This window comes from Budorcas taxicolor, chromosome 3 (assembly GCF_023091745.1).
Source record: "Budorcas taxicolor isolate Tak-1 chromosome 3, Takin1.1, whole genome shotgun sequence".
NCBI lineage: Eukaryota > Metazoa > Chordata > Mammalia > Artiodactyla > Bovidae > Budorcas > Budorcas taxicolor.
The window spans coordinates 101,871,942-101,896,281 of record NC_068912.1 but is presented as its reverse complement, the minus strand read 5'-3'; the positions used below and the strand labels follow the sequence as shown (position 1 = coordinate 101,896,281).

At 46.7% G+C, this 24,340-nt stretch overlaps 1 protein-coding gene across 3 annotated transcripts in view; it reads right to left on the bottom strand.

Moving 5' to 3' along the window:
• The window catches only part of ERI3 (ERI1 exoribonuclease family member 3), a 132,866-nt gene extending 127,898 nt beyond the window's left edge, over window positions 1-4,968 (bottom strand). For 2 of the 3 annotated variants that reach the window (XM_052637888.1, XM_052637889.1), the window contains exons 1-2: window positions 4,622-4,968; window positions 2,151-2,226 (exon numbers count right to left, since the gene is read on the bottom strand). In XM_052637888.1, coding sequence (XP_052493848.1) covers window positions 2,151-2,226; window positions 4,622-4,756 — 211 coding nt within the window. In that variant the 5' untranslated portion in view covers window positions 4,757-4,968. Of the gene's footprint in view, window positions 1-2,150; window positions 2,227-4,621 lie in introns of those variants that run through there. The other variant, XM_052637890.1, reaches the window with a different exon arrangement.
• Between the last annotated feature and the right edge of the window lie 19,372 nt (window positions 4,969-24,340).

Here is a 24,340-nt window from a genome sequence, read left to right as displayed (position 1 = left end):
TGCATTTCTACCACATGGCCACAATGACAATTGTGAGGACCCCAAACGTACTAAGCCAAAGGCCAAGTCACCCGATTGCTAGCTGCTTTTTTAAAAAATTGTGTAAAATACTATTAATAACAAAAGTTAAGGACTTCGTGCTGGGAGGTTTACATCTCATCAAATCCTTAACCAACCTTCCATTTTACAGACACGAAAGCTAAACTCAGAGAAGTCAGTCACTTGCCCAAGGTCACATAAGCACTGCTATCAGAAACCTATAGGCTTCCCTCCAGCAGTGCACACCAGAGCTTGTAGGGGGAGGAAGACAATTCATCAGACACTGAACAAATACTTTATTTGGTCCCTGAACCTGACACATACCGTCATACTCAACTAGGAGACATTCTCAAAACCAGAGAAAGGTCACCGGTTTCCTACAAGCAAACAAAGGAGAGACTAAGTAGGACATATAAAGAATAAGGCAATATCCTGGGAAGCTTAGGAACATGGGTCGCCCTCCGTGTATACAGTTCAGGAAGTTCAAAGTAATTGACAGTAAGCTATGAGACCAAAGACTAAAATCTCTCCCAGGCTACCTTTATTTCTTACTTTTTTCAACAGAAAAGAGTTTCCCAAAACTTATGCATTCCACACCAACTTGTCCTTCCCACCCATCTTTTCTAGTCTGTGAAATAGGAGCTGGTATTGCCAACAATTTCTCAGGTAGATATCCTTTAAGCTCAAGTAGATAAACCGAAAATTAGTGAAGAGGACAGCATACACATCGATGCAAAGATTTGGGTGTACTCAATCTTTAGTTCTCAAAACATTGCTTCAATAGTGAAAATATAAAATGTCATCCATATGTAACTGCCACAGCCTCCTTACTGGTCTCTCTGCCTATCCCAATCTATTCTTAACGTTGAACATTGAAATCAAAGCAAACTTTCCAAAACACAAATGTAGTATTAGGCTGCTGCTTAAAACTTTTCAACGCCTTCTCACTACTTTTATGATGGTCTGATCTAGTGGTTGGTTCACAGGCCAAACCCAGCTGCCACCTGTTTTTATGAAGTTTTACTGGAACACAGCCATGCTCATTCATTTTCACACTATGGCTGCTTTTGTACCATAGCAACAGAGTAAACCGTTGTGACAAAGACCCATAAAGGCTAACTATTTACTACCTGGTCCTATACAGAAAGTTTGTTGACCAAATCTCTTTCCTACCCACTATTTAATCCTAAGAGTTGACAAGGCCCTGGCTTCTGCTTACCTCTCCCTCCTTCATTTCTTACCATATTCTCCTGTCCCCTGCCCATTGAGTTCTGTATGTTTCAATCACACTGAACTTCAGCTTCTCAAACTCAACAAAGCTCTGACCTTTACACTTAATTTTTCACATCTTCATTCAGTTCTAGCTGAGTAGGTTACTTCCTCCATAAAGCCTTCCCTGAACCCACCACTCTGGGTTGGAGCTCCTTCTAAGTACTCTCAGAGCACATATACTTACCTTGTTACAGCCCTCTCAGAGGTCTCGTAACTGCTTCTTTACTATCTGTCTCTCCCATGTAGGCTCCTTAGGGACAGAGATACCAGTTGTCTTGTTCACCACAAGCCCAACACCAAGCAAAATGCCTGGACCTCAGTTATTCAACAAACAGCCTCTGAGATCCTGGATATCAGTCAACAGAGTATAACTTTTTAGCCAGCCCCAAAAATCCTCATAAAATGGGAATAGGCTGGAATTGACCATCTACCCAGAGGTGATCCACAACCCAAATTAAACCATCCCAAAAGCCTTTGTAAAATGCATTTATAAAAAAAAAAACAAATAAATATGATCCTTTCTAATGTCTTAAGACGTGTATTTCTTAGGACAAAGAATTATTCCAGCTCTATTCAACATTCCTAAACTTCAAGTAGTGTTTGTGCGATGTCCACAAAGAAATCACGGCAGAACTTGAAAGTCTAGATACCCCACCTCCAACTCTCACCAGTTCATAAACTTTGCATACGTTTCAGTCATCTTTCAGCATGTGGTATTTTGTCAGAAAAAGCTACAGAAAAGTAAAATGTGCACCAGTCCCCACTCCCTTCCCTCCAAGCCCAAATACTCATCAGGAAGACGGCAAGCCAAAACGTGACCATGCAGTAAGATTTCTCACCTCTCCTTACTTCGAAGATGCCAAGACTGGCCGCTGGGGATGCTGAAGGTTCAGTGAGAGCTGGAAAGCCCCAATGCTGTGGATAAATACACATCTCTGCAACAAGTCTATTTCAATATAAATGATCATATCCCCAGGGGGCTGCTCTTTGAAACAACTTAAGACCACACTATACCTCAAACTCCTAAACTCAAACTACTTTGGGATAACAGTTATCTATGTGAAAGCACAGTACCAGTAGTTTTCAGAAGCTACAGCTGACCTCTGAACAACAGAGGTTTGAACTGTGTGGGTCTACTTCCTATGTTAGGGTGTTTTTCAATAAATATACTGGACACTTTTTTGGAGATGCGTGACAATTTTTAAAAACTTGCAGATAAGCCAAGCAGCCTAGACATGCCAAAGAATTTAAGAAAAAAATAAGATGTCATGAATGTGTTAAATGCAAGTACATATACATATAACAAAATATATGTGTTAATCAACTGCTTATGTTATCAGTAAGGCTTCCAGTCAAAGCTATTAGCAGTTAAATTTGGGGGAGTCAAAAGTTATAAGCAGATTTTTCAACTGTGTGGGGAGTTTGTCTCCTTAACTCTTGCGTTTTTCAGTGGTCAACATATATAATTTTGGAATGATGAATTTCATTTTCTCTAGTGGTTTATCTCCTAGAGACAATAAATATTTAAAATATCTGAGCCTGGACTGAGAAATATTGCCATGAAGTGGTGGCTCTCTGGATAATCCAGAATCCTAGTTTACTCAAGGAGGGGACACTAGTAACAGCTGACAATATTCATAACTCAGGAACTGAAGCAAGGATTGGGGCAAGCACTGACTGCCGCAAAACCACAGGCTATATTGCAAATGGGCCACATAGACCAGGTAACACTTGCAGAATACATGCAGGTCTGCCTCAAGTTCTAAAAAAGTCAAGGTAACCAAACCCCAAGTCAAATCATCAATGGATAACTATCATATTTATCACTTAATTCAGATCTTCCATACTTTCTCTTCATAGCACGTAAATCTTACACCTTTTACTAACCACATCTTCCAAAAGACTGGAAGTTGCAGAGGTGCCCTTGTAAGCCAGCAAGCAACGCACTTGCACAAAGAAACACCTAGGTTTGGAACCAATCTACTCCTGTCTACCACTCTACACATTTAACACTTTATTCTACTTAGATCCCCTAGGAAAATACCACTCGCCAGCCTACCCCACCACAAAGAAAACACTTTTCAAAATGAAAGGGAATAAAAGCACTTTTATTTGGAAATTTCAAGTTGCAAGGAGAGCTCTCAGCCAAGCTCTGTGACCTAGCTAGCCGATTATTTACAGGATCTTTGGGCAGGAATTGTTAATGAGCTTTTAATTTGGACTGCTTAAGTTGCCAAAGTGCTCTGAGCTCCAGTGAAGCACCACAGAATCCATAAAGGAAACCTTATCAATCACTTCCCGGCAGCTACCTTCCCCCAACCCCCACCTCTCTGAGGAGAGGCAGCCAAGTGGGTTTCTAACCAAGATCACAGACACACACATTAGTGGAGTCACACTCCAAGTCCCTGTTTATAAATTGGCTTTTAAATGGTAGGGAATTCAGGTATAATATACTTAAGCTCCAGGCATGAACCCACCAAAACAAGGCATGCTGTGTATGATAAAGTCCAAATAAAGCAGAATTTGATGAAGCCAATTTCTGGTAGAAACTCTACAATCAAAAATCATTCAGCCAATCACAACCTACTATAGTTCAAATAGTGTACAGTCTTTAGCCAATGGAATTCCTGTTTTTTTGCCCTTCAGCTGGAAGGCTGATAAAATGTCTGACAAGAACTAATACCAGAAACCTATAGCAGAGGCAATGATGGGTAGTACCAGTTTGCAAAATCCAGCCCTGAGGACAGAATTCAAGCCCCCAAAGAGGAGCCATGTTCAGCATTTTTCAAGTCAACAAGACGCAGTTATATCTTGCAAGACTTTGCAGTCAAGCCCCAATCCAAGTTCATGACTTTTTAAGAAAACACCTGTTGCTGGAGCATTTGCAGGAAAAGCAAACAGGAAGCTAGCCAAGTTAGGCCCTTTATTCACTCTTTCCACCATAACTACTACCACGGATACAGATTTACAAAGACGTAAACTGCTAACCTAGCGTGTCTGCGCGTTATGTGTGTCGGAGAAGGGGTAAAGGGGATGTTCTATCTACCATCTCCTTGCTAGTTTTCTATCCTCTTTGATCAAACCTCTTTCTCCTAACGAACCCCAGGTAAGAAGTCAGCATGCTTAATCACCTCACCTAGCCTGTCCTGCAAAGCCCTGCCCTTTTCCGCCAGAACGTTTTTCAGTAGACCATATGCATCCAGGGTGAGCACATGGGCCAGCACCCCAAGCTGCCCAAACTGCGCGCCGCGACCCTCACCCCGCATGCATTACCAGGGCCCAATCTGGGGGGCCTCGCCGCATCACCCACCCCGGGATGTTGCCCCCAACTCGGGCCCATCCAAGTCCAAGGGATTGTAAGCGGAGGAGCAGGGGGCCAGGAGACCAGCCCTCCTTCCCAGGGCCGCCCCCGCCCCCCGTCAGCAGCGGGAGAGGCTGTCGCCATGGCAACGCCCCCTCCTCGGGGCCAGCGCGGCAGGCTCCCTCCAGGTGCAGGCCCCGACGTCTCCCTCGGCCTGAGCAGAAGCTCAGGACAGTTTACGGCGGCGGGCGCGGCCCGCGCCGACTGCGGCGCCGGCCAGGCAGAGGCAGGGCCAGCTCCGCCCGCTCCCCACCGCCCGTTCCCGGCCGCCTCAACAGCGGCAGCCAGCACCACGAGTCCACAACACACCGACTCACCTCCGCGCACTCTGACCCCGGCCGACGCAGCGGACGGGCGGGCGCGGTGGCCAACCGCTGAGCCCGCCGCCGGCTCCTCCGACCAATGGGCTGCAGGAGGGCGGGGCTTCTTCTCCCCGAAGGCTCGCTCTCCCGCCGACATGCGCGCTAAGGTGTGCCAAGATGGTGACTCCCTTCGGCAGGCCTTATGGGACTTGTAGTTTTGATATTGCACGTATTTAGAAGAAAGTGAAGGGGCCTCACTTCAGAGCTGTGAAAGAAATTTTTAAAAAAAACGAAACTTTTTGAGGCCTAGAACGACCCAGGTAACCCACTTCCGTTTTCCCACCGTCCAATATGCTCATGAGGTGAGTATAGGTTCATAAGGTGACACGTTGTACTTAGATGTCACCTCATGAGTCGTTCATTCAACAAGTCATTATTATCATTACCTCTCTGAGGTGACCGTGGGGAAGACCTGAGAGGAGGGGGATTTTAGGCGAAGAAAATAGTTAGATTTCTGAAGGCCTTCCCAAGGAAGAGGGAGCTGAGTTGGTCAGATCAGCTCCACAGGGAACTTAAGAGTTAAAAGGATTCTGGCCTCAGCTACAGAGAATTTCCACAATTACTTCAGTCAACTGGAAGAAACTCTGGCCAAAGCCAGAGACGTATGTCTTCATCTTGGTTATGCCTCTCTGGGAAGTCAAGAGTACCAGGTTCTGAGCTGTGGAATCCCAGCCTTGGCCAAGCCACTGATGGCTTTGACAGCCTCCCACTCAGCCAGAAACCGTCTTCTGGGCCCAACTTCAGTCACCAAGCCCTCTGAATATATTCACTTAAGAAAATGATGTCATTTCTGGGCCTTACCACCTCCATGAGATCTGACATTAACATAATATGGTTTCCACCTGAGCTGGGAAAACCTGATAATCCCCATATCAGGGAATGCCTATCTTAATCCCACATGGTGGATTAGGCAATTCTGCTCTGCACCTACAGAATTTATGGCATGGTTTTATAATTGTCTTGTTTCTTTCTTGTCTCTCCCCCAGGGCGGTAAACTCCTTTAACATAGGCATTATTTGCATATTGTTTATGCTGTGAAGTAATACCCAGCACAGTTCCAGATATAAAGCAGGCATACACTAAATGTTTGTGAATAAATCAGGAAATAAGCATCAGCAGAGACCAGTGTCTCCTAACCCAAGGTCAGTAAAGTGAAAGTACATCTACCTGTCTCCTGTTTTTTGGAGCTGGAACTGGGTCTTCCTCCTCCCATTAAAGGCTTCCCTGGTGGCTCAGCTGTTAAAGAATCCGCCAGCAACATGGGAGACCTGGGTTCAATCCCTGGGCTGGGAAGATCCTGTAGAGAAGGAAAAGGCTACCCACTCCCAGTATACCCAGTATTCTGGCCTGGAGAATTCCATGGACTCTCTAGCTCATGGGGTTGCAAAGAGTAGGACACGACTGAGCAACTTTCACTTTCCTCTCATTAATGTTATCTAGATGTTAATCCCAGTTGATTAGATCAGTCAACATGTTTCATTATATAGTGCCTCTGATAAGTGTCAGGCACTGTTTCTTTTGCTGAGGATTCATTGGTGAGTGAGTCACACAGAATCTGTGTCCTCAAGGAGCTTTTACATTAGGGAAGAAGAGGGAGAGGAAGAGCAGACAATAAACAAATAGGTAAATAGATAAATAAAATTAGACCAATAAGAGGCCCTAGTATGGCCTCTCTTGCCTCTGGCTTTGTTATATCCTAAATCTAGTGTGAGAATAGGTCGTAGCCAGCCAGCCTTCTTGGCTGTAAGAATGAAGTAAACATACTGTATGAGGAGTGGAGATTTTCCTTAGTGCCCAGCCCCAGGATTCTCCATGGAGACTTCCATGGTCCCCTCGACTGCCCCAAAATATGTTCTTTCCACCTTGGTGCTCTAGAGCTCATCTGGACAACTTCCAGGGCCTCGCCAAATTGTAAGCTTTTTTGGACATGGACCAGGCAAAATGCACCCAAATAATAGGATAGTTTAAGTACACTTGGTGCCTTATACTGTTGCCTAAGCCAACATTTGGCTTCCTCAAGCCTTTGGCTGAGTTTTGTGTGTGTGTGTATGTGTGTGTGTGTGTGCATGTGTGCACACCCTCAGTAATGTCCAACTCATTACGACCCAACTCCATGGACTGTAGCCTGTCAAGCTCTTCTGCCCATGGAATTTTCCAGGCAAAAATACTGGAGTGGGTTGCCATTTCCTGCTCCAGGGGATCTTCCTGACCCAGAGCTCAAACCCACGTCTCTTGTGTCTCCAGCATTGGCACATGGATTCTTTACCACTATTCCACCTTGGCTGTGTTCTAGTTCCCTAGAAAACAGAGCCTGAGGCAAGGCTTATGTTGTAAGATTTCATTGGGAAGTAGAAATCCAGGATGGCAAGAGTCAGGGGAAAATGGAAGTGAGGCAAGCAAGGAGGTAAAGAAAATATAAATATTGAAAGGTTGAATATATAAATATAAAGGTTGAAAGGAAGCACAGCTAATCAGTCGTTTCGTCCTACAGACCATGTAAAACCATCACTACTCAGACAGGAAAGGAAGGTTGTATTACTTCACCACTCCAGCAGCCACAGTTCAGTTGAGTCACTCCGTCGTGTCTGACTCTTTGTGACACCACGGACTGCAGCACGCCAGACTTCCCTGTCCATCACCATCTCCCGGAGCCAACTCAAACTCATATCCATTACGTCAGTGATGCCATCCAGCTATCTCATCTTCTGTCGTCCCCTTCTCCTCCTGCACTCAATATTTCCCAGCATCAGGGTCTTTTCCAATGAGTCAGTTCTTTGCATCAGGTGGCCAAAGTATTGGGGTTTCAGCTTCAACATCAGTCCTTCCAATGAATAGTCAGGACTGATTTCCTTTAGGATGGACTGGTTGGATCTCCTTGCAGTTCAAGGGACTCCCAAGAGTCTTCTCCAATACCACAGTTCAAAAGCATCAATTCTTTGTCACTCAGCTTTCTTCAGAGTCCAACTCTCACATCCATACATGACTACTGGAAAAACCATAGCCTTGACTAGATGGACCTTTGCTGGCAAAGTAATGTCTCTGTTTTTTGCAGTGATTCTGGTACCATCTGCAGTGATTCTGGAGCCCCAAAAAATAAAGTCTTGGGGGGCTCCAAAATCACTGCAGATGGTGACTGCAGCCATGAAATTAAAAGACGCTTACTCCTTGGAAGGAAAGTTATGACCAACCTAGACAGCATATTAAAAAGCAGAGGCGTTACTTTGCCAACAAAGGTCCATCTAGTCAAGGCTATGGTTTTTCTAGTAGTCATGTACGGATGTGAGAACTGGACTATAAAGAAAGCTGAGCGCTGAAGAATTGATGCTATTGAACTGTGGTGTTGGAGAAGACTCTTGAGAGTCCCTTGGACTGCAAGGAGATCCAACCAGTCCATTCTAAAGGAGATCAGTCCTGGGTGTTCTTTGGAAGGAATGATGCTAAAGCTGAAACTCCAGTACTTTGGCCACCTCATGTGAAGAGTTGACTCATTGGAAAAGACTGTGATGCTGGGTGGGATTGGGGGCAGGAGGAGAAGGGGACGGACAGAGGATAAGATGGCTGGATGGCATCAGCGACTGGATGGACGTGAGTTTGAGTGAACTCCGGGAGTTGGTGATGGACAGGGAGGCCTGGCGTGTGGCAATTCATGGGGTCATAAAGAGTCAGACATGACAGAGTGACTGAACTAAACTGAAAATAAAAGTCTGTCACTGTTTCCACTGTTTTCCCATCTATTTGCCATGAAGTGATGGGACTGGATGCCATGATGTTAGTTTTCTGAATGTTGAGTTTTGAGCCAACTTTTTCACTCTCCTTTCACTTTAATCAAGAGGCTCTTTAGTTCTTCGCTTTCTGCCATAAGTGTGGTGTCATCTGCATATCTGAGGTTATTGATATTTCTCCCAATAATCTTGATTCCAGCTTGTGCTTCATCCATCCTGGCATTTCGCATGATGTACTCTGCATATAAGTTAAATAAGCAGGATGGCAATATACAGCCTTGATGTACTCCTTTTGTGATTTGCAACCAGTCTGTTGTTCCATGTCTGGTTCTAACTGTTGCTTCTTGACCTGCATACAGATTTCTCAGGAGGCAGGTCAAGTGGCCTGGTATTCCCATCTCTTTAAGAATTTTCCACATTTGTTGTGATCCACACTGTCAAAGGGGTGCCACAGCCATGGGGGGCACCAGATCCCACACCCCAAAGCACAGTGGTTCTAATCATAAGGAGCCTCTGGCTTGATCAAAATAGGCCATTGCAGTCTCACCACAAAGAAGGCAATGGCAACCCACTCCAGTACTCTTGCCTGGGAAATCCCATGGATGGAGGAGCCTGGTAGGCTACAGTCCATGGGGTTGCGAAGAGTCAGACATGACCGAGCGACTTCACTTTCACTTTTCATTTTCATGCACTGGAGAAGGAAATGGCAACCCACTCCAGTGTTCTTGCCCGGAGAATCCCAGGCACGGGAGCCTGGTGGGCTGCAATCTATGGGGTCACACAGAGTCAGACACGACTGAAGCGACTTAGCAGCAGCCGCAGTCTTACCGCAGTGGGCACATTGGAAGCTCTATCACAACCTAACCCTCCTCCTGAAGGAAGCTAAGACAGTCAAAGGTATTAGTGAATGATGTGGTAGTAGTGGCAGCTGGGCTGTCCAAAAAACAGGACGCCAAGGCCCAGGGTGGGATGTGAAAGATGGGGCAAGTGAATTGTTGGAGACAGATGAACTGAGTCCAATACAGGCACAGATACACCCTGGGTAGACCACCTGGCTACTGGATTAAGTGACTGAGCTAAAGTGAACACTGAGAGCAAGAACCAAAGAGAACCACATGGATTCTTCTGCAGCCCTGTCAAGCCACCAGGAAAAACAAAGATGACGGTCAAAGTTGGGATCTTAATTATCAGTTAAACGGCTCAAGGACCCAAGGACAGTGCCTGGCAGCCCTCAAACATGGCACAGCTAAGAGAACCCAGACTGAGTCTGAAACCATCTTATTTCATAACTAGAAAAACCACTCTGCCATTCTCAGTCCCTGTAAGCCATGTGAGATAGCATAGTGCAGTTATAAGGAGTGAGAGAGTGGATAGAGCCTGCTCAGGTTTGCAGCCTGGCTCTATCTGTGATCTTAGACAAGTCACGTATTCTCTGAGGCTCAGTTCCTTCATCTCTCTAGTGTAGATAATACTAGTCTCTACTTGCTACTAGAATTAAACATGCTTAGAACAGTATCCTGCATAGAGTTGAGTATGTATTGGCTATTACTATTATTCTTACCCCTCCCCCACCCCTCTGACAACTCCTCTTCCTACTGTGATCACCATCATACTACCTCCTCGCCCCTCACCCGCCACCCGCCCACCCCCAGCTTTTTCCACTCCAAGAGCAGTCAGGGCTAGACTTACCATGCCTTCTTCTCCCTGCTTTCCCCAGGGCTGTTCCCCAGGAGCCTGAGCCATTCATCTCCCTGGTGACCTGAATCTGAACTAAGAGATGGATGTGGGGTGGCTGAGGCCAGGGTGGTAATGTGCTCCCTTATCTCTCTGCCCCTCACCGGGGCCTAGTTAATTTTCCCTTTGATTTTAATATAGATTTATTGAAAGTTTCAGTTATCAAAACAAACTGCAGCAGCAAATTGGTGTTCTTTGCAGGCCTACAAGTGCCTATAAAGCTGCCATGCTCGGGAACGAATGGCGCTCTCCGGGAGGTCAGTCATGGCAACAGGAAGTCCCTGGGGACACACACACTGCAGTTTAATATTTTTCTTATTAGCCTTTTTCTTCTTGGCTATCTAAGCCTCCCCTTTAAATTGGAAATCAAATGGAGCCACCTGCCCAGGGAGGCTGTCTTCCCCAACTGCTCCACTGTTCCTTCTCTAGTCCTAGCCTTCCCACCCCTAATCCTCTGACTTCTCCCTGCCTTGCCCGTTGTTCCAGAGAGAATTGTGATTCACATGCCCCAGAGATAGGGCCCACCGTGCTGTCCCAACTGTGGAAGGTTGGCTTAGGCTATCCAACTACCAGTCAGAGGCAAAGAACCCCTAAAATAGATTTAGGCCTCTTCCAGATCTGTGCTCAAAAGGGAGGAAAAAGCAAAAATTTTAAAGCAAAAGAGTTGTTTTCCAAAAGGCAGACCACCCTGTCAGGACCTACTGAGCTCTACAGAAATGAAAAGGAAATGATGAGTCTAGAAATTGGGCAGGTTTTCCTTCCATCCCAAGAATTGTCTGATTTCATTCTCACATCCTCACTGCCATTCCCAATATGGCCCCTCCTCTCGATCCCAAGCTGATTTATGAAACCCTTCATTTTCTGGCTTGCCCCATTGGTTCCTAGAAGGAGAACCACTCACTGCCACCTCTACACTCTGGAACCATCCTGTCCCAGGGGAGGGGCTTCATGACCTGGTAACCTCTCCCCTCCTCATCACCATCTCCTCTTCTGGGCCTAACATGTTGCTGGGTCACTTGTACCTTCCACATCCCAATTCCTCATGTCTTCCTCTTGCTCTTAAATGTTTCCTGCCAGCAGAAAGACCTACTGTTCTTCAGAACTCAGACTATGACTGAGGGTCCTGACAGCTGTTGCTGTATAGAGTGGTGCTAAGTTTGGGATCCAGACAGTCCAAGAATTGAACCTTGTCTCTGATACTTACTCTGTGACTTGGGGGACCTCTCTGTGGTTTCAGTGTATCTTGTGCTTGCCTCTGTTCTTCTATAAGGACCGCTCTGTAATAAAATGATTTGTCTCTGTATCTCTTGCCTAAAATATGCTGAGATCCTCAAGGACAAAGACTGATTTAATCATCTTTATATTCCAAGTGCGTCTATTTGATATATAAGTGAAGATTGTTTACTGTAAAATGGAGGGAATACCTACATAAACATAAGGCAAGGAAAGCACCTTCAACAGTGTCCAACCAACACGAGGTAGGTTGCTCAATGAGTGAAATTCCCTTCATCAGTTTTCCTTTGAAGTTGGTCATCAGTCACCAGCACTCCCATTTTTTGCTTGTCCGTGTCTCATCTTTAAGTTCAGCTCTCGTTGCCTGCTAGAACCCTTCCATCGCTGTTCAGATGCCAGCATTCACCCTGGTCCCTTCAAAGTGGTGCCAATTTCTCCTCTCCTCTAGACCAGGCTCCCTCTATTTTTCCCAAAAGTACTCACAAACTGCTGTCTCCTGGTGGCTCTGTTCCCTGGCCTGCCTTGTAACAATGCATATGCTCCTACCATCTACACCAGCTTGTAGTAGTATCAGTAAGTTTACATTGTCACCAGTCGTGCTTATTCTAGGCCCTCACCCACCTCTGTGGAAACACCAATCCACAGCAATGTTCTTTAAAAAAAGCCGCAGTTGTGCCATTGGAGCAATCCAAGCTACTGTGCTCCACTGGCATCTGTCACTAAGAGCACCATGGATGCCGCCTTGAATGCTTCCGCTTGATGCATTCATTCTCATGGTACCATGACAGCGTGAGCGCATGGCACTCTCTCACAAAGTAAGAAGTTGACTCCCTCCATATTTCATGCAGCTAGGGGGACATAACACCCCATAGCACTGTGGTTTGAGCTCCTAAGTGTTTCAGAGACAGTTCTTCCCACTTATTTAACCAGACCTTTTTCTTCCCATTGTGCACACCTACTACCACAAGAGGAAGGAAAACAGGGTGAGTTTAATAAAAGCCATCATACTGAACCTTCCTACTGTGGAAACACTCACTGGCAGAATCCCCCTCCCGTATCAGTTTTCTCTTTGGAGTTCTGCTGGCTTTTCCAGCAATAGAGGGTCTATCAGGTTATCCGTTTATACAGGTGTATACCTGATCCAGTTAAGTATTCAGTTCAAATTTGTTTTGCTTTAAGAGGATTTTCAGCCTAATGTAAAACAATGGATTCAAATAGATACTTGGGTACAGGGTTGTTGCCTAACTCCCCAACACTGGAAGTAGCCAAGTATCAGCTCCAAACCCATCAGAACCCCCATTCCACTACATTTCCCCCCCAAGATTTAGTGAATAAAGTCCTTTTACTACCTGCCATCTTCCCTTACCTTCCCAGACTAATGAAGCCTTATCCTTACACTGCAGCCCTTATGGTTTCATAGCTCCTCCTTCCTGGTCTTAACTTGGCATCAGATCCTCTACACTTCAGCTTCAACCTATGCTTCCAGCCTTAATTCCTAGTAGTTCTTAACTCCATTATCTTCCAGACCAAAGGAGCTGATTATTACTTATGGAGGAGCTTCACACTTTTCTGCCTCTTAGACTTTACTGGTGGTGTTCTCTAAACTGGGGAAACCTTCCTCATTCCCATCTCTATGACTGAACTCCCAGAGAAGTGTGCCCTGCTTCAGGAAGTGTTTCCTGATCCCCTAAGTATTTCCAGATCCCCAAGTGGTCTGAAGATGAGGGACAAGTCACAGCTGGAAAGGTTTCTCCAAGCACGTGACATTTAAGTCAAGTCTGAAAAGTTGAACTGAAATTTCCCAGGCCCAGGAGGCGGGGAGGAAAAAAATGAAGAGGGCAACCCAGGCAAAGGGAATAACATGAGCAAAGACTCAAAGCAAAGAAATAGCCCACGTGTGGGTGGGAAGAAAGGACTACAGGTGGAGAAAGTGTGGAAAATCAAGTGGTACAAGAGGAGCTTGAAGCAGGCAAGAGTTAAATTCATGCATAGTCTATCTTTTTTATTTTTTTAATTTATTCTAGCCTGCACTGGGTTTTTGTTGCTGCTTACAGGCTTTCTCTAGCTGCAGAGAGCGGGTGGGGTGGGGGAAGCAATACTCTGTTGCAATGGGTGGGCTTCTCATTGCGGTGGCTTCTCTTGTTTCTCAGTAGTTCTGGCCCATGGGCTTGGTTGCTCCACGGTATGTGGAATCTTAGTTTCTGGACCAGGGATCAAACCCATGTCCTCTGCATTGGCAGGCAGGTTCTTAACCACTGGACCACTAGGGAAGTTCTCATGTGTAGTCTTGTAAGTAAGCCTTCTTAAAGTGTTTGGATTTGATTTTGAAGGCAGTAGAAATGCAAAAAAGCAAAATGGCTGACTGAGGAGGCCTTGCAGATAGCTGTGAAAAGAAGGGAAGCGAAAAGCAAATGAGAAAAGGAAAGATATGCATCTGAATGCAGAGTTCCAAAGAATAGCAAGGAGAGATAAGAAAGCCTTCCTCAGCAATCAGTGCAAAGAAATAGAGGAAAACAATAGAATGGGAAACACTAGAGATCTCTTCAAGAAAATGAGAGATAGCAAGGGAACATTTCATGCAAAGATGGATTCAATAAAGGACAGGAATGGTATAGACCTAACAGAAGCAGAAGATATTAAGAAGAGGTGGCAAGAATACACAGAAGAACTGTACAAAAATAAAACTTCACGACCCAGATAATCACGATGGTGTGATCATTCACCTGGAGCCAGACATTCTGGAATGTGAAGTCAAGTGGGCCTTAGAAAGCATCACTATGAACAAAGCTAGCTGAGGTGATGGAATTCCAGTTGAGCTATTTCAAATCCTGAAAGATGATGCTGTGAAAGTGCTGCACTCAGTATGCCAGCAAATTTAGAAAACTCAGCAGTGGCCACAGGACTGGAAAAGATCAGTTTTCATTCCAATCCCAAAGAAAGGCAATGCCAAAGAATGCTCAAACTACCGCACAATTGCACTCATCTCACATGCTAGTAAAGTAATGCTCAAAATTCTCCAAGCCAGGCTTCAGCAATACATGAACCATGAACTTCCAGATTTTCAAGCTGGTTTTAGAAAAGGCAGAGGAACCAGAGATCAAATTGCCAACATCCACTGGATCATGGAAAAAGCAAGAGAGTTCCAGAAAAACATCTATTCCTGCTTTATTGACTATTGCAAAGTCTTTGACTGTGTGGATCACCACAAACTGTGGAAAATTCTGAAAGAGATAGGCATACCAGACCACCTGACCTGCCTCTTGAGAAACCTGTGTGAAGGTCAGGAAGCAACAGTTAGAACTGGACATGGAACAACAGACTGGTTCCAAATAGGAAAAGGAGTATGTCAAGGCTGTATATTGTCACCCTGCTTATTTAACTTATATACAGAGTACTTTATGAGAAACACTGGGCTAGAAGAAGCACAAACTGGAATCAAGATTGCTGGGAGAAATATCAATAACCTCAGATATGCAGATGACACCACCCTTATGGCAGAAAGTGAAGAAGAACTAAAGAGCCCCTTGATGAAAGTCAAAGAGGAGAGTGAAAAATTTGGCTTAAAGCTCATTCAGAAAACTAAGATCATGACATCTGGTCCCATCACTTCATGGGAAATAGATGGGGAAACAGTGGAAACAGTGGCTGACTTTATTTTGGGGGGCTCCAAAATCACTGCAGATGGTGACTGCAGCCATGAAATTAAAAGACTCTTACTCCTTGGAAGGAAAGTTATGACCAACCTAGATAGCATATTCAAAAGCAGAGATATTACTTTGCCAACAAAGGTCCGTCTAGTCAAGGCTATGGTTTTTCCAGTAGTCATGTATGGATGTGAGAGTTGGACTATAAAGAAAGCTGAGCGCTGAAGAATTGATGCTTTGAACTGTAGAGTTGGAGAAGACTCTTGAGAGTCCCTTGAACTGCAAGGAGATCCAACCAGTCCATTCTAAAAGAGATCAGTCCTGGGTGTTCATTGGAAGGACTGATGTTGAAGCTGAAACTCCAGTACTCTGGCCACCTGATGCAAAGAGCTGACTCATTTGAAAGGACCCTGATGCTGGGAAAGACTGAAGGCAGAAGGAGAAGGGGATGACAGAGGATGAGATGGTTGGATGGCATCTCCAACTCGAGGGACGTGAGTTTGGGTGGCCTCCGGAAGCTGATGATGGACAGGGAGGCCTGGCATGCTGCAGTTCATGGGGTCACAAAGAGTCGGACTCGACTGAGCGACTGAACTGAACTGAAGGGAGCTTTTAAAGCAGGACAGTGACTGAGTCAGTTTGGTGTTGTGGTACTGCTCCAACTTTAATGTACTCACATTGCAATCACCTGGGGATCTTGTTAAATGCAAATTGTGATTCTGTGGTCCTGGGAAAGGCCTCGTATCCTGCATTTCTCATGAGACCCCCAGTGATGCTGGTCCTCAGACCACACAAGAAGTAGCCTGGTCTTTGTGCGATCTCTCTGGTCCAACTTTCCACTTTCCCCAATTCATAAGCTCACAGAGCATTCCTTTCACTGAAAATGGTTCAAGGCTGCTGTGGCTCTTCACTTTTATTTAGCATCTATCTTTTAGAAGCTGTTAATTGAATATGTGCCCCACACCCAGCAAAGGATCCGATGCAGAGTGTGCAGGGCTCAGGAAGACAAAAAGCAAGACATTTTCCTGCCCAAAAGTGTTCCATGTCATCTAAGAAGGGGCAGTTTTCTGTGAGCTGCCCTCTGCCAGACCTGTCATAAACATGGTAAATGAGGCCTGTCTCAGGAGTGCTCCCTGGGGCCCCACCTCCCCGGCAGTCCCATCCAGAGATGAGCTTGTTTATCCCTAACGGTTGTCTCTGACCTCTAAATCAATTCCCTGTCTGATACACAAACCCTAGTCTTCCCCAACCCTCCTCCCAATTCCAGACTATGTCAATTTGTAAAATTGGAGGCAGCATGTGATGACAGGAGTTACAAGCGCAGGCTCTGCAGTCAGACTGCCTGGGTTCTTCGCCCAGCTCCACTACTTATTAGCTGGGCAACCTTGGGCAAGTGGCTTAACCTCCCTAAGCTTCAGTCTTCTCATCTGTAAATTGGGGATAATAATTCTTCCTGTGTCACGAGTCTGTTGTGGGAGTCAGATGTGACAGTGCCCATAAAGTACAGCCCCTGAAAGAAGCAGAGAGCTCCTCATAACTGCTTGCTATTGTTTTTAAAAATACAAAATCCTGGGACTCCCCTGGTGGTCCAGCAGTTAAAAATCCACCTTGCAATACAGGGGACCTGGGTTCAGTCCCTGGTCAGGGAACTTAAGATCCCACATACAGCTAAGCCTGTGGAAGGCAACTAGAGAGTCCATGTGCCTCAGTGAAGATACAGTGTGCCTCAACTAAGCCCCAACGCAGCCAAATTAATTAATTAAAAAACAGCAACTAGATCCTGTGTGTACAGGAGCTTACCAGAGCCTTTTTGAAAGCTCATATGAGTGAAAGTCCTTGTTATCCCTGGGCCACCCAGGATGGCTTTTTCTGCTTGCACCACTCTCTCCCTGATGCTGGGTGAAGGAGGAGGCAGAACACCTCTCGAAGCCGGCAGTACAGAGATGCCCCGCTGGATGAGCAGCCTTTTGGGAGCACTTAACAGGGCAGGGGGCTTCAGCCTCCCAAAGCTGCAGCTCCACGTTGCAGGGGGAGGCTTTGAGGATTCCCTCCTACCTCCACCCGTCCCGACTATATCCCCTCTGTCCAGGGTCATCCAGGCTGCCCCTCCTTCCGGCTGCAGGGAGAGAGGCAGCTTCAATCATTCATCTTAATGTCTCTATTAAGCAGGGTTATGACCAGGATGAGACAAGAAACAAGGTCTTTTAGTGTAAAAACACGGCTCCCAGGACTTGGCCCCAGGGGACTCCTCTATGTACTGCTGCTGCTCCCAGCTACTGCAGCTGGAGGCCCGACGAGGCTCAGGTCAGGCAAGGTGATTCTGCCCTGGGTTCGCTCTCTCATTCCCCACTTCTCTGGAACTTTCTAAGGGCCTGCCCAGAGCTTTCCTATCCAAAGAGAAGAGCATGACTTGGCATTTGGTGGCAGCCCCAGGGTCCTCGAGACTGTCTGTTAGGCCTGCTTGCTGGCTTGGGATCACTCGTTTGCATGTGCAGGCAGCGACAACCTTAGCCACTGTGGCTTGATCAGCCCTGACCTGGAGTCAGAGCTCAGAGCCAAAGGGATAACAAACAGTATTCCTGATTATGGGAATATTGAGGAGGGTCCTAACAGGACCATTCCACAAGTCCCTGTCACTCAGAGAAGGTTTCAGAGCCATCGTAGAGTCAGCATATGGTAACTCAGGCCTGCTCTAGAGTGGAAGCTGTTGGCCCACAAAAGCAGGGATTAGTTGGCAGCAGCAGGGCCAATCCCCTCACCTGGAGGGAAAGATGGAGGCTCCAGGAGAACGAGAATCAAAAGGCATCAACCCAGAACACACCAGAAGGTCTCAAAGGGAGCCACGTGCACAGACCCACCCTTCAGAAGGGTGGCAAGAGTCCCCAGATAATTGTTCCCACATAATGTCACCAAGAGAACACGAGTCCTTTAGCTAACCGACATGGAGGATGAGAGTGTGGAGCACTAAGAGGTCAAGCCAGGTCCAGAAGGAAGACACAAGTCCCTCAGCATAGTTTGCTGACCCCCGCCCTGCTGATCCTCAGGCCACTGACTTCTGCATCCCACTGCTGCTGCCTTCTCACTGGCCTTGGTTTCTCCCTCTGTGTCAAGACTTATCCTGAACCTGAACTTCTCACATGGGCTCCCCTGAGGAAGGCTGGCAGAGGGGAAAGGCTTAAGCTGTGGAGTCACATGGTAAAATTGGGTTCCAATCCTGGCTCTGGTCCCTTTGAAGCCAAGCCACTCTGGGCAAGCCATTGCTGCCCCCTGTCTTGTTCTTGGGCTTCCCTGATAGCTCAGTTGGTAAAGAATCTGCAATTGCAATGCAGGAGTGTTCTTAAAGGTCTTGAGGAGTTGCTGGGACAGCCTGTGTCCAGCTTAGAGTAGGACTTGGAGCCTAGTGGAGGGGAGAAGGTGGAGGAAGGAACTAGGGGTCTCTGTTCTCCTCATGCACAGGAAGAACGAAGCCGTAGTCCCTGCTGTCCTCCCTGCTGGCAGTGGGTGAGGGGCCTTGACCAGAGAGGGCTGAGAGAGCAGGGGGGCTGGGGAGGGAATGCCAGAGCCTCTGAGGGCAGCACAAAGTCAGAGTGAGTTAGCACTGGTCCCAGGGGCTGCATGAGCCAGGCAGGCTTTTACAGAGATATCCAGGGAACAAGAAATACCAGCAAGGAAGTTGCCCCATTAATAAATAAGAAGGCGGGAAATTAATGATGGCCTGAAAATGGCTGAGCTACTGAACTCGTTCTTTAAATCTGTCTTTAACAAGAAAAATAAAGAAAAGAGATTTGGCCAATTAGGAGGTAATGAAGACATTGTAAAAATAGCACCTGACAAAAAGCACACGTTAGTAGTGGTTGGGGGAGTGGGGGCAGTAGGCACTGAGTGAATATCCAGTGGCTTTGACTGCCCCCCGCCACCCCAGAAGAAGGCTAACAACACAGGGTAGAACAGAGGATCATTGGAGGACCTGGGAAGGGGCAGGTAAGGAACTGGGATGGGGAGACTCCGTTTGGGCTTAATTGATGTTTTTCAGGAGCCTATTGTGAGCCAGTCAGGATGCTCGACCTTCTCCAACATTGTCTCCTGTGAAGCTCGACCTTCTCCAACATTGTCTCCTGTGAAGGCTGGAATGAAGGTGAGAATGGGGGTGAGAGTGGGGATAAAAGGAGAGCCAGAATGAGGGCAGATGAGGTGATTGAAGGGGGCTCAGAGTGGGGGATCTCTAAGGACATGGGGCAAAGCAGGACCCTGATTAGAACCATAAAAATTCTAGCCCCCTGTCATATTTGGGGTGGTCCCTTTGCAGATGGTGATTGCAGCCATGAAATTAAAAGACGCTTACTCCTTGGAGGGAAAATTATGACCAACTAGACAGCATATTAAAAAGCAGAGACATTACTTTACCAACAAAGGTCCATCTAGTCAAGGCTATGGTTTTTCCAGTAGTCATGTATGGATGTGAGAGTTGGACTATAAAGAAAGCTGAGTGCTGAAGAATTGATGTTTTTGAACTGTGGTGTTGGAGAAGACTCTTGAGAGTCCCTTGGACTGCAAGGAGATTCAACTTGTCCATCCTAAAGGAGATCAGTCCTGGGTGTTCATTGGAAGGACTGATGTTGAAGCTGAAACTCCAATACTTTGGCCACCTGATGTGAAGAGCTGACTCATTGGAAAAGACCCTGATGCTGAGAAAGATTGAAGGCAGGAGGAGAAGGGGACGACAGAGGATGAGATGGTTGGATGGCATCACCGACTCAACAGACATGAGTTTAGGTAGGCTCTGGGAGTCAGTGATGGACAGGGAGGCCTGGCGTGCTGCAGTTCATGGGGTCACAAAGAGTTGGACATGACTGAGCAACTGAACTGAACTGATCTGAACTTTGGAACGCTAGGTCTGTAAATAGCAGAAGGGAACAAGTGAGGAGGCATGGGACAGAAGGAAAAAGAAGCCTTCTGGAGGAGGGCTTCCCTGGTGACTCAGTGGTAAAAAAAATCTGTCTGCTAATGCAAAGGACACGGGTTTTATCCCTGGGCTGGGAAGACCCCACATGACACAGAGCAACTAAGCCTATGCACTACAACTATAGAGCTTGTGTTCTAGAGCCTGGGAATCGCAACTCTTGAGCGCAATGCCCTGGAGCCCGTGCTCTGCCATAAGAGAAGCCACGGCAGTGAGAAGCCTGCACACGGCAACTAAGAGTGGCCCCCACTCAATGCAACTAGAGAAAAGCCTGAGCAGCAATGGAGACCCGGCATAGCCAAAAATAAATAAATAAATAAAATTTTTAAATAAGTCAGGAGGTGAGACCTGACGTTGAAAGGAGAAAGCACAAGGTTCTCACATAGAGGAAGGAAAATGAGAGGGAGTATTTGGGTGGGGCTTAGGAAAGGAGCCAAGGGAGCTACAAGAGATGGGCCCTTCTGCTAAGTTCTGGAAAAAGCACGCTGCTGGCCAGCTCTAGCACTCCTCGGAGGCCCGGGTGACCCACCCAGTGAGCAGAATGGCAGCCTCAGTGACAGGTGGCATCACAGGTTGATTGTAAGCAGAGGAGCTTTGAAAAAGAAAGATGAACTAGAAAGATGAGGGTGAGAAGTCCCAGAGAAGAGGTGATCTTGCAGGGTGAACTACAGAGGGGAGAGTCTGGATGGTGCTCTGATCCCCCCACCACCCAGGTCAGGAGATGGGGGTACAGTGGGTGCCTGCAAGAAAAGCAGGGTCACAGAGAAGATTTAGAGGCAGGCTCTTGGGAGAATCTGGGCAGGGAGGGAAGGGTGGGGCTTGAGGAAGAAAGTAAGGGAGGGAGCATGCAAGCCTACTCTAACACCACCCATGCCCCCTCTTAAGGGCAAATGAGCAGGGTCCTATGGTGAGGAAGGGAGCCTGTGCATCCTTACCCCGCCCCATCCTTTCCTGGGCCATAGTCCACCGTCCCCTGTAGCTCTTGGGTGCTGCCTTTGGGCTAACCCCATTGCCTGTGGAAGCCAAGATTCAGTTCCCCCAGGGGACTGAGGTGGTCCAGGGTCTGTCCTGAAATCCAGCCCCAGAATTCAATCCAAAGTGACTGGGCTGTAACAACACTGACATGGTCCACGTGGGGCAGGGAGACTACAGGGAGTGACACTGCAGGAGAAAGAGAGGGCAGCTAGTGATGAATAGGGGCAGCCAGAGCCTCGTTAGAGGGGGTGCAGAAAGGGTGGCCACTGCAAGGATGAGCCAGGGGCCTGATTTATCATCTTCAGAGCTGATCTGAGCGAGAGGGGTTAAGTAGCAAGTTAATGAAATCTGCAGATGCTGCTAAATGGGGAGAGCTGGGTGGCTAGAGGGGATGCAGAAGGGAGGCAAGGAGGCTGGCCCCTGAAGAAGGAGACTCATGTGGAAGGGGAGGAAGATACACATAGCCCAGAGAAGGGGAAGTCATGTCACAGTCCCTGAAATCCGGCTTTGGCCAGCCAGGGAGAAGGAGGTTAGACTGACAGCAGGGAGGCAGGGAGAAGCCAGGCCCGGCCCAGGGATGTCCGCAGGGACATCAAGCTTCACATCGCCGGCCCCAATCCCAATAGGCTTCAGCAAACACTTACTGGGCGGCCCTTGAGCCCCCAAGACGAGGAGGTGGACCAGACGGGCCCTCTGCCATCTCTTCCCCCAGGCTGAGCGGTGAAACAAGTAACTGCAGTTCGCCGTGATAAGTGCTGTTGAGCAACACAAAGGAAGGAGCAATTAATTCTGACAGGGGAGGCCAGGGAGGTCAGGATGACATTAAAGCAAGGCTTGAAAATAAGAATTTTACCAGGCAGAAAAGGGAACACAAGGATTCTAGGCAGAAGGAACAGCATGAGCCGAGGCCAGGAAAAGTGCAAGGGAAGCAGAAGGAAAGACAGCTGGCCCCTCACAGACCAGGTCAGGGAAGGGAATGGGCCAGGGGAAACCTGCCTACAGCCTGGTGTACTCCATCCACCAGTGGGCTCACCAGGGGGTGCTCTGTGTTGTGAGGCTAGAGCAGCCGGCCCAGGTGGTCTGGGCAGGATCCTGGCCAACAGAGCCAGTTCTATGTGCCAGCTGCATGCTCTGTATCTAACAGGACCTCTGTTACGGGGTTGACACGAGGTTGCAATCAAAGCATCCACGGAGCTTTGGGCACAAGGCCTGGCACACAGTAAGTGCTTACTAAATGTAAGGTATTATTTTAGTTGTTAATCTTTCCAGGCTGAAGTTAAAAACCTGGGCCAAGTGCATGGCTGCAGCTCTGAAATGTATCCAGGCAGCCAGCAGAAAAGAGGGCCGGAGAGACAGAAAGTAATCCATCACTCTAGTGATGAGCTGGGACAGGGTGCTGCTGAGACATCAGGGCCCAGAGATCCCTAAGAAGCGAGAAGACTGAAACTAGGCTATTGAAACAAACTTTGAGGACCAGAATGTCGACACTTCTGCCCAGACTCCGCAGGCGCAGCTCCTGGAAGCAGAGAGGAGAGCAGTTTGCCTTCCCTTCCTTCCTCCAGCCCTCAAAGCTGTCGTGAGCAGACGCGCACAGCCCTACCTACAGGTGGCTCCCTTCTCTTGTCATGAGCAGTAACCTTCCCCCGCAGAACCTTCCCGTAGGGAAGTAGCAAGGGTATAATGGCAAGACATGTTTCCCTCCTTTTATTCTCTATTAACTAGATATTCAGTAATTGTTGTTGGATGAAGGACCAACTCAATCAGTAAGAAATCTTGAAGCTCTCATGCATAGCACAGCTCAAGTATACTAGAAAAGCTCCTCAACCTCCCCTCACACACTCCTCTTTCTTCATTCTATCTCATGGCATCTGGCTTGAAGAGAATGGCTAATTGTGTGGCTATTTAAAGAAAAGGTCTTGATAAGATCCAGCAATTCTGCTTTGCGATATTTATCCAAAGAAAACCAGAACACCAATTCCAAAAGATATATGTACTCCTATGTTTGTTGCAGCATTATTTATAGTAGCTGAGATTTAGAAGCAACCTAAGTATTCATTGATAGGCAAATGGATAAAGGTGTGATACATATATGCAATGGAATATTACTCCAACATTTAAAAAAAGAATGAAATCTTGCCATTTGTAGCAATATGGATAAACCAGGAGAGTATTATGCTAAGTGAAATAAGTTAGAGAAAAAGAAATATTGTGTGGTTTCCACTTATACATGAAATCTAAAAAACAAAACAGACTCATAAACACAGAGAACAAATTGGTGGTTGCCAGGAGGAGCAAGGTAGGGAAAGAAGTGAAATAGGTAAACAGGATTAAGAGGAACAAACTTCCATCTATAAAATAAATGTCATGGGAATGTAATGTACAACATGGGGAATATAGTCAATAATATTGTAACAACATTGTATGTTGACAGATGGTTAACTAGACTACTTTTTGTAGTGATCATAACGTATTAAAATATTAAATCCCTGTTATACACCTGAAACTAATATAATACTATGTGTGAACTATAATTCAGTTTTTTTAATTAGCTCGAAAAAATAAAATACTGGCCTTGAAGTCACACAGTCCTGAGATTCAGATTTTGCTCTGCTGCTACTGCTAAGTCGCTTCAATCGTGTCCGACTCTGTGCGACCCCATAGACGGCAGCCCACCAGGCTCCCCCGTACCTGGGATTCTCCAGGCAAGAACATTGGGGCGGGTTGCCATTTCCTTCTCCAATGCATGAAAGTGAAAATTGAAAGTGAAGTTGCTCAGTTATGTCCAACTCTTCGCGACCCCATGGACTGCAGCCCACCAGGCTCCTCCGTCCATGGGATTTTCCAGGCAAGAGTGGTGGAGCGGGGTGCCATTGCCTTCTCCAAGGCAGTTTTGCTCTACTACTCACCAACTCCATGCTCCTTGGGAAGTCACTTACCCTTTGTAAGTCTCAGTTTCCTCTTCTGTAAAAATAGGTAATAATGATGATAATACCTACTTCATAGTTTTGATGGATTAAATTAATAATTCATATAAAAAC